The sequence below is a fragment of the Rhinolophus hipposideros genome (genome assembly GCF_964194185.1).
Source record: "Rhinolophus hipposideros genome assembly, chromosome: 19".
Classification (NCBI taxonomy): Eukaryota; Metazoa; Chordata; class Mammalia; order Chiroptera; family Rhinolophidae; genus Rhinolophus; species Rhinolophus hipposideros.
In genome coordinates, this window is record NC_138065.1 from 2,701,534 (window position 1) to 2,714,762 (window position 13,229).

General features: G+C 38.7%; 1 protein-coding gene across 1 annotated transcript in view; it reads left to right on the forward strand.

The window, feature by feature from the left end:
- Window positions 1-13,229, forward strand: part of NUP210L (nucleoporin 210 like) — a 50,603-nt gene that overhangs the window by 13,567 nt on the left and 23,807 nt on the right. The window contains exons 10-17 of the mRNA XM_081024928.1: window positions 77-232; window positions 3,073-3,271; window positions 4,902-5,047; window positions 7,525-7,746; window positions 9,189-9,362; window positions 10,155-10,347; window positions 12,521-12,609; window positions 12,856-12,960. Coding sequence (XP_080881054.1) covers window positions 77-232; window positions 3,073-3,271; window positions 4,902-5,047; window positions 7,525-7,746; window positions 9,189-9,362; window positions 10,155-10,347; window positions 12,521-12,609; window positions 12,856-12,960 — 1,284 coding nt within the window. The remainder of the gene's footprint in view (window positions 1-76; window positions 233-3,072; window positions 3,272-4,901; window positions 5,048-7,524; window positions 7,747-9,188; window positions 9,363-10,154; window positions 10,348-12,520; window positions 12,610-12,855; window positions 12,961-13,229) is intronic.

Here is a 13,229-nt window from a genome sequence, read left to right on the forward strand (position 1 = left end):
ACCAGATTTTACATCTTCACTTAAATTACATTTTTCCTCTTGTAGTAATTAAATGTAAGGCTGTATTTTTTCACAGGTAGAAGGTGGCAGTGGCAACTTCACCTGGACCTCTTCTAATGAAACAGTGGCCATGGTAACCACAAAAGGAGTGGTAACAGCAGGTCAGGTCAGGGGCGACAGTACTATTTTGGCCCGAGATGTACAAAATCCCTTTCGATATGGAGAAATGAAGGTAAACAACTGTCCAGAGCACCTTCTTATCCCCCGAGACACTGCTGTTTAAATTTAAGTACAGTAACACATTTAAAAATTTTTTCTGGTCCAAACTGGCTATTTAAAAATGATGCTCACATTCAGTCTGGAAGTACATATTCCTTAAATATTCCTAGACCTGGGTTGAGTCCTGCTTCACTTAATAGCCAGTTATTTAATGTCTATGTTTCTTTATCTCTAAAATGGGGGTAATGATAGTATCACCTCAAAAAGTTATCAGAATTAAACGAGATAACGGTTACCCCAATGCTTGGAATATAGTCAATAATTAATGTTGTCTATTTTTATTATTGTATTTTGTTATTATTATCATATATTTGACCTTTACAATAACTTTATTTCTAGTCTCATATTTTTGTTTGTCAATCTTGTTCCTAAAAGATTGAAAACTTTTTTTTTCTGTATTATATAACCATTTTTCTGTTTTTCTCCCACTTTTAATGTATGTTAGTATATATTATTCCCTGCAGGACTTAGCATTTTCAACATTTATTGAATACCTTTGTGCACTTAACTCCATACTAGGTATCGTAGGACATTCAAAGAAATATAATAACATATCATCCCTACTTTAAAGAATCCAAAGTCTAACTAGGAAGATATATTCACATGAAAAGTTAAGTAACATTGTAAGGAAATGATACGTGAGGTATTTTAAAGCAGTATATGATTGAGAGTTACTTGAATTGTATAAAAAGTACTATTAGTTTATAAAAGAAAAATCCTTGTGGATGTGACTGGTTGGAGACTATAATGAAGAGATGGGAATTCGAACAGATTTTGCTGGAGCCACACGGAGCCCTAAGGGTCAAACTCAACCTGCTGCCTTTCGGTAAATAAAGTCTGATCCGAGCACAGCCACCTTCATTCATTTACGTATTGTGTATAGCTGCTTGCAAGTCACAACTACAGAGCTGGGTAGTTGCCACAGAGACCTTGTGGCCTCCGAAAGCCTAGAATATCTATCCATTTACGGAAAACATTTGCTGACTCCTGCTGTAGACAGTAGGGAACCAACACAAGTTTTTAATAAGGCCGATAATGTAAAGTCTGTGTCTAGAAAGATACCTATTTTTACAGTCAGACGATAGCTGTGTTTCACACAAGGAACAAGAGATAGTTGCTGGTGCTGTATACTAGTAAAGTAAAAGGGACTGAAGGGGAAAGTGAGAGCACAGTGACCAGTTAACCAGAGCTAATGACACAGGATTGAGAAGAGAGGGGAGGGGACAAATTGAGGGTTGTTTTAGACTGTAGCTTTAGTGAGATTTGATGCCCTGTGGGGTGGGGAAAAGTGAAAGATTCAAAGACACAGAGGTTTCTAGCCCTGGCAACTGAGTGGGTAGGAAACACAAGAACAGGAAAAAGAAGAAGGGTGGTGATGAATCCACCTTGGGGTACATTCAGTGTGATTCACCTATGGAGCATCAGGTGAGTGTTTGTAATTGGAAATAGAGTCTGAAGTACAATCGAAAGAGTAGGACTGGAGAGAAATATTTGGCGTTATCAGCATTTGGTTGGTCATTGAAGTTTTGGAACTGGATAGATTTCTCAGGAAGGGCACATAGAGTCAGAGGAAACAATGTCACTCTAAGGGACATAAGCAGAGTAAGAGGAACTCGCAGAAGAAACATGGAACGTGACAAAAAAGACTGCCTTAGTCTGTCCGGGCAGCTATAACAACATACCATAGGCTTATAAACAACAGACTTTATTTCTCGCAGATTTGGAGGCTAAGAAGTCCAAAATCAAGGCACCAGCAGATTCAGTGTCTGGTAAGGGAAAGCTTTCGGGTTCATAGACGGCTGTCTTTTTGCTGTCACCTGACATGGCTGAAGGGAGCTCTGTGGGGTCTCTTATAAAGGCAATAATCCCATGTATGAGGCCCCCCCCATGACCTATTCACCTCCCAAAGTTCTCCCCTCCTAACACCATTACTTTGGGGGTTGAGATTTCAACATATGACTTGTGAGGGGACACAGACTATCTTTAGGAGAGATAAAATAAAAGATATTTTTAAATAGATACCAAGAAAGAGGAAATGCCAGCAAGTTTTTTTCTGCAAAGGGCCAGCTAGTAAATATGTTAATGTTCATAGGCCACAAGTAGTCTCTGCCTTATATTCTCCTTTGTTGTTGTTTTTTATCTTACAACTCTTTAAAAATGCAAAAACTGGGGCAGCCAGATGGCTCAGAGTGCAAGCTCTGAACAGCAGGGTTGCCGGTTCGATTCCCCCATGAGCCAGTGAGCTACGCCCTCTACAACTAGATTGAAGACAGTGAGCTTCCGGAGGGGCAGCCTGATGGCTCAGTTGGTTAGAGCCTGTGCTCTTAACAACAAGGTTGCTGGTTCAATTCCTGCATGGGATGGTGGGTTGCTGGACTTGGAGCTGTGCCCTCCGCAACTAGATTGAAGGGCAATGACTTGATTTATGACTTGACTTGGAGCTGATGGGCCCTGGAGAAACACACTGTTTCCCAATATTCCCCAATAAATTTTAAAATAAATATGCAAAAACCATTCTTAGCTTTTACAAAAGCTAGGAAAATCCTTACACTGGCCATAATTTGCCAGACCTCTGCTATATGGTGTTAGATGCTCTAGAGAGATTGATTGATTCGGGAATGAAATGAGTGACATGTTCAGCACCTACCAAACACACAAACACATGGTATATAGTATGTTTTGTACATAAAACATACACATGTTCATGTATGTGTGTATTTAAATATTTAAGGAATGCTTTCTTCTAAGACTTTCCTAACATAATTTTCTTGAAAGATGAATTTCTCCTTCTAGATTTATGTCCTGAAACTGAACAAAATGGAACTGCTACCATTTCACGCTGACGTGGAGATTGGCCAGCTTATAGAAATCCCCATCGCCATGTACCATGTAAATAAGGAGACCAAAGAAGCCATCGCATTCACAGACTGCTCTCATTTACCCTTGGATGTGACCATGGATAAGCAGGGAGTCTTTACTCTTCTCAAAGAAGGTAAGAGTAGGCTTTTTATTTTCTCCTTTCTTTGCCTTTGAACGAAAGAATGAATCATCAATTCAAAAACTACAAATTATCGTCTACATTTCACATATTACCTTTTCTTTACAACACTTTCATGTATTCTGTCAGCTGCCTTGTGGTAGATGTCATAATGTAATGTAGAAACAAAGGCACAGAAGCTGAATAACATGTCCAGAGTTCACTGTGGCGAGACGATGTCAGTTTTTAGATCGTATTAAGGTCTTCTGTTTGCAGCCTCAAGCTCTTTTCCTCTTCCTTCTTTAATATATATACCCTGCCTCTTTCTAAGAGGCATGTAGTGCCATTTAATATATGTGTATATTAAATTTATTCAAAAAAAAGAAAATATATTTTAATAACTAAAGAATATGAATAACCCTAAATGTAAATGGACTGAACTCACCAAGAAAAAGGCACAGAGTAGCAGATTGGATTAAAAAACTAAACCCAACCAACCATATGCTGTCTCCAAGAGACACATCTCAGCTACAAGGACAAGCATAGACTCAAAGTGAAAGGGTGCAAATTGACACTCCAAGCAAATGGTAATAAATAAATAAAATAAAAAGAATGTGAATAAGCTATTCATGAAGACTGACAGCATTTCCTGTTATTGAACTTCATATTTCACCTTGATCCCCATTTGTTTCCATCAGTATTAATAGCAGGTAGTAGCAAGTACCATTTACTTAGCGTTTGCTGTTTGCTGGGCTCTTTCCCGGAAGCCTTTACCTGTTAACTCATTCAGCTCCACCATCCATCTGTAAGGCTGCCATCACCGTGGACGTCTCCCTTGCCCTTTACTAAGTATCCTGTATAGTAGCGCTCACGTCTTTCTCCTCTCCTCTATTCACGGGGCACCTCCTAACTTTTAGGCCCCCATCACCTCTCACCTAGACTATACCAATACCTTCCTAACTGTTCTTGCCTTTGATAGTTGAGGCTACCAGACGGATCTGCATGAAGCTCAACTTCGATACTACTTTTCCTGCTCAAAAATTTCGAGAGGCTTCTCATTGCCAGTGGAATGGAACCGAAATGCTTTTAGTTTAGTGTTCAAAGTCCTCCACAATATAAACCAGCCTACGTTTCCTAACTTCATACGGTGGCTTCTCATACGCCTCTAGCTGAACCAGTTCCTTTAGTTTCAATTTCCCCTATAACTCCCTCATGCACTCATTTGTATTTCTTTGTTCATTTGTCCGTTGGAGCTACTCTGTTCTGTATGTCTAAACCTTCCTTGATCTCTCTAGCTAGAAGTAATCTTTCTGTTTTTTCCAGATTTTGTAATGCTTATAATTTTCTAATATTTTAGTTTCTGTAAATGTCCTCTCCCCTTCTAAACTATAGATGCCTTGAGATTGGATCTTTGCTCATATTTATATCCTCACTGTGCATAGAATTGTGTCTTACATGATATATATCTGTTAATAAAAGGAACCGATTTTTACATCAACTTGATGTAAACAATTGGGGTCTAGTAGTTAGTGTGTGAGATCAAGTTTTTTTTTTAATGTATTAAAATCCTTTTATTTATATAGACTGATTTCTTTGAGAACTGACTGTCTGTCACCCTACTGAAGTCATGTTATTTGACCTGCAGGCATTCAGAAACCCGGACCAAAGCACTGTTCCAGCACACACATAGCAGCCCAGTCTCTGGGCCATACTCTGGTGACAGTGAGTGTGACTGAATTTGAAGAGTATTTGGAGAGCAGTGCCACATTTGCTGCTTACGAGCCCCTAAAGGTGAGCTGTTTCGTGGTAAGGACCTGGCGTGTGTTTCCATGGACCCCACTGTGTCCACTCAGGCCTTCCCAGCACTCTGATCTCGAAAGCTCAGTGACGTTTGTGTTGTCACTTACCACTCTCATTTGTAGATCTCCAGTTCTCACATCAAACCGGACTGTCAGGAAGTGTACTCCCTCATTTTCTGCCCGGGAATATCTTTACATTGTATCAGCAAGCTTCGATGTTCCCCTTTCTTCTTTTTTAATGAGGTATATAAAATATTTAGAGTAAGGTACATGAAGTACACTAATCTTAAAATACTATTTAAATTTTTACATATGCATATATCTCTGTCAGCACCAACCTGAATAAGATGTAAAATAGGAATATACTCTCTTTTGAAGAACTCCGAAAGAAAACATTCCATCCTAGCAAGGGAAGCTTCCAGTCATCTTTTACCCTTTGTACTTACGGATTTTCAGCACAACAGTTATTATTTTGGGCCCTAAGGATTGGTCCATTATAATTGGGACATTATGACAGGTGATGGTTCAAAATAAAAGTAGACAGAGCCTGATATGCTTTCTACATATTTGATTCCTTTGGGAGCTAAAACTGATGTGTACGCGATCGTGCTAATAGATACCGACAAATCCTATCTTAATACCACTTAGTATAAGGAGGCACCCATAGGGGGAAAGGTAGCACTAATGAAAGAAGCAAGGTAAATTATTAATTTTAAAAAGATAACTTGCTCATTAAAATGTGCAGTTAAGTTAGCCTCATTGCACATTGTGTAGCATAAGGTTCAAATATATTTCAATTGTTCTCTTAATTAATTGCCTAATTAAGTGAAAGTACTTGGCTGTGGTTCATTATCATTTTGTTAGGTTTTTTTTTTCGTTTTTTTTCTTTTATTATTATCCAGAACCTTATTTCATATGTTGAGTGTCCACAAATCATCTGTCCCTTGAATAAAAACTAACCTTAAAGGAAAGGAAGTAAGATGACGATTTTCTTTTTCTACCTAATATTTTAGTTAAATATTTCCCTTTACCTGCTGAAAAAAGAAATATATGTTCTACGTTCGTGATCACTATTATGTTTCAGTACGTCTATATATAGTTCTCAATTTGGCCTTTCACTCCCATCAGTGGATCTGATTAGTTTGGGACTATACATCTAGGAAAAGGGAGTAGTTTTTGTTCTGCTTTCTCAGGGAGGCCATCAGTGGGCCTCTGACTAGTTTCATTTCTTCGATTAGAGGCTCGTATGGCACTCCTTACTTGGCCTTTTTGTAACTCGCACACTCTTCATCTACTTCAACTCGGTCTTCCCCAGACTGCGAGCTCCACTGTGAGACAGGACCTTATTTTTGAAAATTATTTTTTAATTATAGTTGACACACAACATTCTATTAGTTTCAAGTATACAACAAAATGATGAGACATTTATATACAGGCAGGACATTATTTGGCTTCCTATTACCATATCCCAGTGGGCCATCAGTGAATACTTGTTGAATTAAATTATATGTGCACTGTTTAAGAGAATACTGCCATTAGACATAGGAATGTTTAATTTTAATAGTATTCGATAATAAATATGACTGATTAGTATAGGAAAGAAATACTAAAGCATGGTCTGCTTGCATTTTTAGAATGATTGCTTCAACTCTGTACTTTATTTTGTGACTTAGTTACTGTTGGAAACACTGTGCCATGCAAACATAACTCTGAGAACACTTCATTCCCCTAAAACCCATTTCCTCATCTAGAAATGGTATACATACAACTCCTGTCTGTACTGGAGTAAACAATGTCTGTCTGACTACCTCTTAGGTGAGAGTTCTTTGAGAAATAGCATGAAGTGTATGATGTATTATTTTTATATTTTTAGCACAGAATTTCTTTGATACTTAGTAAAATACTCATTTAAATGCTTATTCAGTATTTACTCAATACCTTTTATATGCACAACATTGTAGTAAATCCCACTGAGGAATAGAAAATCTTTTTTCAAATTTGGGCATAAGATACTCTCTTTTCTTCAGAAGTTTGCATAACTAGAGAACATAACAGGAATTATTAGACATATGCATATGAAGCATTTGACTCATTTCGGTAGCACTGAGAGATGAACAAGTGTACAAATGAGTGGTAGAGACAAATACTGTAAGAGCTTAGAGGATGCAGGAGTGGGTGTGGTCTGGGATGATTGGACATAAATTAATGGATAAACTGACAGATGAGTTAGGCTTGAAGGATAGATGGGATCTAACTTAGTACAGAGAGAGGAAAATGAAAGAAAAAAAATTAAAAAGAATTAGTACGGAGGGTAAGAAGCATTCCAAGTGAGAGGCATCGTGTATGTGTTTCTTGGTTTGGGAATTAAGTCTAATGTCATTTTCAGCAGAGTCAGATAACCAGTTTTTCACTTTAGAAAACTATTGAATTCCATAGTCAATCAGGGATTATTTTTTTACATGTCCTCAGGCTCTAAACCCTGTAGAAGTGGCCTTGGTGACATGGCACTCTGTGAAGGAAATGGTCTTTGAAGGGGGCCCTCATCCATGGATCTTGGAGCCCTCCAAATTCTTCTTGGAGTTGAGCATGGAAAAGACAGAGAAAATTGAAATAACACAAGTCCGGCTGCCAGCTAAGAGAAAACAGAACCAGTACACCTATCGGGTTCTGTGCCTGGATTTAGGAGAACAAGTAGGAAAATGATATATTTCTAACATTTCTTTTATCAGTAATACTCCAAGTCTTTTGTGCTTCTAGCCATTCCTTTTCATATTCTAACTGATTTAATTATGGACTACATAGGAAAATTCTAATTATTGATTAAAGTGTGTGTGTGTGTGTGTGTGTGTGTGTGTGTGTGTGTATATATATATCTTTTTTTAAAAGCTTACTGTCCTTTAAGTATACCCAAAGGTTTATGTTTGCACATCTGAAAATTCTAACAGTTCACTCACTAAAAGGTTCAAGATCTTTTTTGTAGCAATGAGCTTATTTTAGTCACTTTATCACTATAATTCATTTCCTTGTTGTCTAGACTGGAGGATATTTGGTTCCACCTCCAAAGGATTCGAGGAAGCGAAATTTGGTGTCAACTCTGTTTAGCAGTTTTTTTTTTTAAGATTTATTGGGGAATATTGGGGAACAGTGTGTTTCTCCAGGGCCCATCAGCTCCAAGTCGTTGTCCTTTAGTCCTAGTGGTGGAGGGCTTAGCTCACTGGCCCATGTGGGAATCAAACCAGCAACCCTGTTGTTCAGAGCTCACACTCTAACCAACTGAGCCATCCCACCGTCCCTATGGTTAGCAGTTTTGAAGAACCAGTTTGATCTGTGCTGATAAGAGTAACAAATATGTTACCCTTTATCAGTTGAATTCGTTTTGATTATTTTTAGAGGTAGCAATGGATCCATCCACAGCTGTGCCCTGCTTCTATCAAAACCAGTAGTGCTTACTTCGGCAGCCCATATGCTAAAATTGGAATCATGCAGAGAAGATGAGAAAGGCCCCTGTGAAGGGGTGACATGCAAATTCATGAAGTGTTCCATATTAAAACAAAACAAAACAAGACCAAACTAACAAAGGTTTGCAGTTTGACTGGTGTTGAAAATTCAGGGTATGACTGCAACACAACCCCACTAACCAGCCCACAGGGAATCAGTGAATGATTTTAACTTAATGAAAACTGCGTCATAACCTATTGAACATCTTTAGTGAAGTTTATTGCATATATGGCTAGCTATTAGTAATTTCAGGCCAAATTACCCCCTTTTGAAGCTCTCTAACTTCTTTTTATTTCCACATTCTGTTATTCCTTAATACTTCCACCAGAGACAAGTTGAAACAGAAATTAGTTTTTCTACTCTTTACCAATTGGTAACAAAAGATCTGGTGGAGAAAGACTCTATTAATCAGTCATTTAGATTTTTTTCATGTTCCCTTTGTGTTCAGATTTCCATAATGCCCTGGTTCCTCCTAGCACAGATACTTAAGAACAGTAATATCTTCAAAAATTTGCCTGATTATAAAATCCAAAGGGACTCGATACCAGAATTTGCACAGTGAGCACATTTAGATTGGCGTGATTGATGTCAAGGGTCTACCCACAATTCTCTCTTGCTCTGGTGTTTCTTTAAAGGTTCTGACGTTCCAAATTGGGAACCACCCTAGTGTCTTGAACCCTAGCCCCGCCGTAGAGGTTGTGCAGGTCTGCTTCATATGTGCCCACCCTGCCAGCATGTCAGTAACCCCAGTGTACAAGGTGCCAGCTGGTGCCCAGCCATGCCCTCTGTCACAACACAGCAAACAACTGGTAAGTTAGTTTCCACTAACTTGGCCCTTTTGTCTTCCATGCTTTAGAGAGAAATGGTCTGAAATACATCTTTTGTCTTAGTAACGTTAAGGAAACTGTTTTATTTGTTACTCATTTTTGATAGTGTCTGAGAAGAAGTAATTAAACTAGATTAGAGTTGACAGCAGTTAGTGACACTTAGTGACTTAGTGTCTTTGCTCACTGTACCTAGTCAGCTTATTGTTACTGCCATAGACAATTGGATCTCTCTAAGTAACTTCCAAGTGGTTTGGCTAATTTCCTTCCCTACCAGATCTTTCATTAGCATTGTCAATATGTATTAGAATTAACCCCCATTCCAAACCCATCATGAAGAATAATGATCAGCAGTAACGTAGCTCATGGGTAGGCCACTTAGTGGAGTGTTCTCCTTCTTAGGAAATGCGTGCTGAAATATTTGGGGATGAATTGCCGTGATTGGCAAAAAAAAAAAAAAAAAAAAGACACACACAGAGGGTGGGAAAGTAGAGGGAGAGCTGGAGAAAGTAAATGGTGAATCTGGAGGAAGTATGTGTAGGTGTTCAATATCCGATTCTTTCAACAGATCTGCAGGCTTAAAACTTGAAAAGAAAAAAATTGGGAGAAAACATGATCCCTAGCTTCAGGGTTTTCTTACCAAGCTCCTTAAGCTATTGTACTTTTCTTTTCTTTTCTCTTCTCTTCCCTTCTTTTCTTTTTATTTTTTTTATTTTTATTTTTTTTTAATTATAGTTGGCATTCATTATTATTCATTTTCTTTTTATTTTAATGCAGATCCCTGTATCAAGCCTAAGGGACACAGTCCTAGAACTGGCAGTGTTTGATGAACATGGGAGGAAGTTCGATAATTTCAGTTCACTAAGGCTACAATGGAAATCGTCAAATGAAACACTAGCTCATTTTGAAAATTATAATTCAGTGGAGATGGTCGCAAAGGGTGATGGTAGTGGGCAGACCTGGTTACACGGTATTGTGAAAATTTACTCATCCTTTCATATACCTGCTACATGGTTGTGTACTAAGTATTTCCTTATGGATGACGTTTTATTTTAGATTTTATCTTATTCTCCTTTCCTCTTTGATCTTTGTATTTTTTTTAGAAAACGTAAAGGTAGATTTCCTTGTTTGCAAAGCTAGGGTCTAAGGTCCAACAGTTCTCATAGAACATAAAAGTAAATTAATTTTTAAATGTATTGATTGCCTTTTATTTGCCTGTGATTGTGGAAATATTATTCGTTTGTCAGCCAATATTTATCGAGTGGCTACTACACGTAAAACGCTCTGCTAGGCACTTGGAGATACAAGGGTAAATGAAGATATAAATAATGTGACCACAGCCTCTGCCCTCACAGGCTTGCAGTCTGATTGGGGGAGCCAGACTTTAAACATTCCAGTTGTGTTAGGTGTTTTGAAGGGCAAACGTGGGGTGCTTTAAGAGCTTGTGACAGGAGTGCCTAACCTACTTCAGAACAGTGAAGGCTACCCTGAGAAGATAAGCTATGTGCTGAGGCCTGACGGAGTGCTGGAAAGAGGAAACAGAAAGAATGAGCTGAGTAAGGAGAGAGAGGCTGACCGAGAGAGGAGGCCAGAGGCCTGGTGAGGTTCTAAGAGGGCAACGAGACCTCATACACAGTCACTCATCGAGCCTCTGCTAGTGTCACGTTGGCTGATGTCCACTCACCAAAGGTAGTCACCTGGCCAAACCCAGCATCAGGATGGGTGAGGACCACGCAGGACACGGATACCAGCAGGCGTGATTCACTATGGGCTCTTAATTTAACAACCTACAACAATCAGTGCCCAAAGGGAAGACAACAGTGGTACAGAGGGTAACAGCTTTCTGGCGTGAGCATTTAGATGGATGGTGTAGCCGTTCAACACAATAAGAAACCCCAGAGAAGGAGACGTCAGATTTCGCCTTTTCCTTACCCACAGGGAACTTACACAGAACAAGAGCTTAGCTAGAGAACATGACAACGCAATACTAATATGTAGATAATGCTGTAACAATATAACACCAATGGTATGTACAGTTAGTGTAAAAAGAGATACGGAAGAGATGCTCCCTATATATATACCCTCTACCAATCAGTTACCAAATACCATCAGTGTTATCTTCTAAATACTTTCTGAGTTCATCTCTCCCTCTCTAACTTCATCACTGATGTCCTCCCCACCTCTATCCTGCCCCACTGCAGTGGCCGTCTAACTGATCGCACTGTGTCTCTGCTTCTCTCTAAGCCTCCCTCCACACTACTGTCCAGAATCATCTTTCTAAAATACAAATCTGAATCTCTCTCTCAAAATTATTACTATCATTTTTGGCTACTATTTACTGACCTCTTACAAAATGCCAGGTACTGCACTATGTACATCTTCTCATGTAATCCTCATAACAATCCAAATTGCCTGGCATACTACCTAGCAAATAGCAGGCCCTCAATAAATCTTTGTTGAGTTGAATAAATGACTGAATGGATGTAGCATCATGAGAAAATGTTTCGCACTTTTAGGCATGAGCATCGTATGTTGAAGATAAAATCAGAATTGACCTGCATAAAGTGGTGGGTTCATGTTAGTGAAATTTAAAAAAAGAAAGGCAAAAAATGAATGAGTAGAAGCAGGGTCAGCTTATGGAAGGCTTTAAAAGTAGTTTAAGGAGTTTGAATTGTTCTAGTAAGGAACAGTTAGCCATTTTAAAATTTTGAGTAAGGGACTGACATGACATTTACATACACAAAATAGTTTAGGAGACTGAAAGTTCCCAAAGGACTCTCTCTTAATTTCTCACTCCCATTTTTAAAACAAACAAAAATTTCGCTGTACATCCTTGTCAGCCTATTTTTGGACTCACAGATCCTTAGAACTGGAATAATTATAGATTTTGCCTGGCCTCATCCCTCATTAAATAAAGGAACTGAAAAATAGAGTGATTGCCCAAGGTCACGTGGGAATATAGTGGCAGAGTCAGCAGAAACACCCAGCTTTCTGGTTCTTGTGTATTTTCCTACTCAGTCCTTTTCTGTCCCTGCAATAAAACACCATTTGAAAAAAACTAAGGCAGAATTTGGTTTTCTGGAGATGCTTCCGTGCTCTCCGTGACGTTGTTTTTCACAGGGTATTTTTCTGCACGTCTCCAGGTCACCAGCTTCTCAGAGCTCATCAGATCAAAGGGACGGTACATATTGGAGTCAATTTTGTGGGCTATCCAGAGCAGAACGGCCCAAAGGCAAGTGGACATTGTTATGTAAGAAACAACTGAAATTTAAGGCTCTTCTTTAGAAGGCGTTAGCAATTAATATAAATCTGGGCACTCCAGATTTATATTTTTAATTAATTATATTTATAATTAATATAAATCTAGCTCCTCTATCATTCTGTTGTTTTCGACACTTGAAAGAGTTCTGGAATCTTCTCTCACTGAGCTGAGGAACTGCAAGATTATATTCACCTCTGGTTCTTACTGCCTTTCTAGGAACTTTCCGACTTGCCCAGATCTGCAGCCGTGGAGCTGCTCCTGGTGGAGGACGTCACTGTGTTGCCTCAGAATGCTACTATCTACAACCATCCTGATGTGAAGGTAGGAGCTGAACGGGTCTGCTTAAGTGGAATCGTGTCGGATGGGAGCGTACTCAGCTATTAACATTCACAGTATAACAATTAACAAGCTGACATACGTATTTAAAATCACGGATACACGTAGGCACGTGTAGTAATTAGCTGCAACATCCTTAGCAGTTATACTTTAATCATATTTTGTCTTTTGTCCATTGACCTGAATCTTCTAAACCCATACTCTTTCTTAGGTAGATAGAAGTTATTTTCTTTGAATTATTTATAAACCAGGGG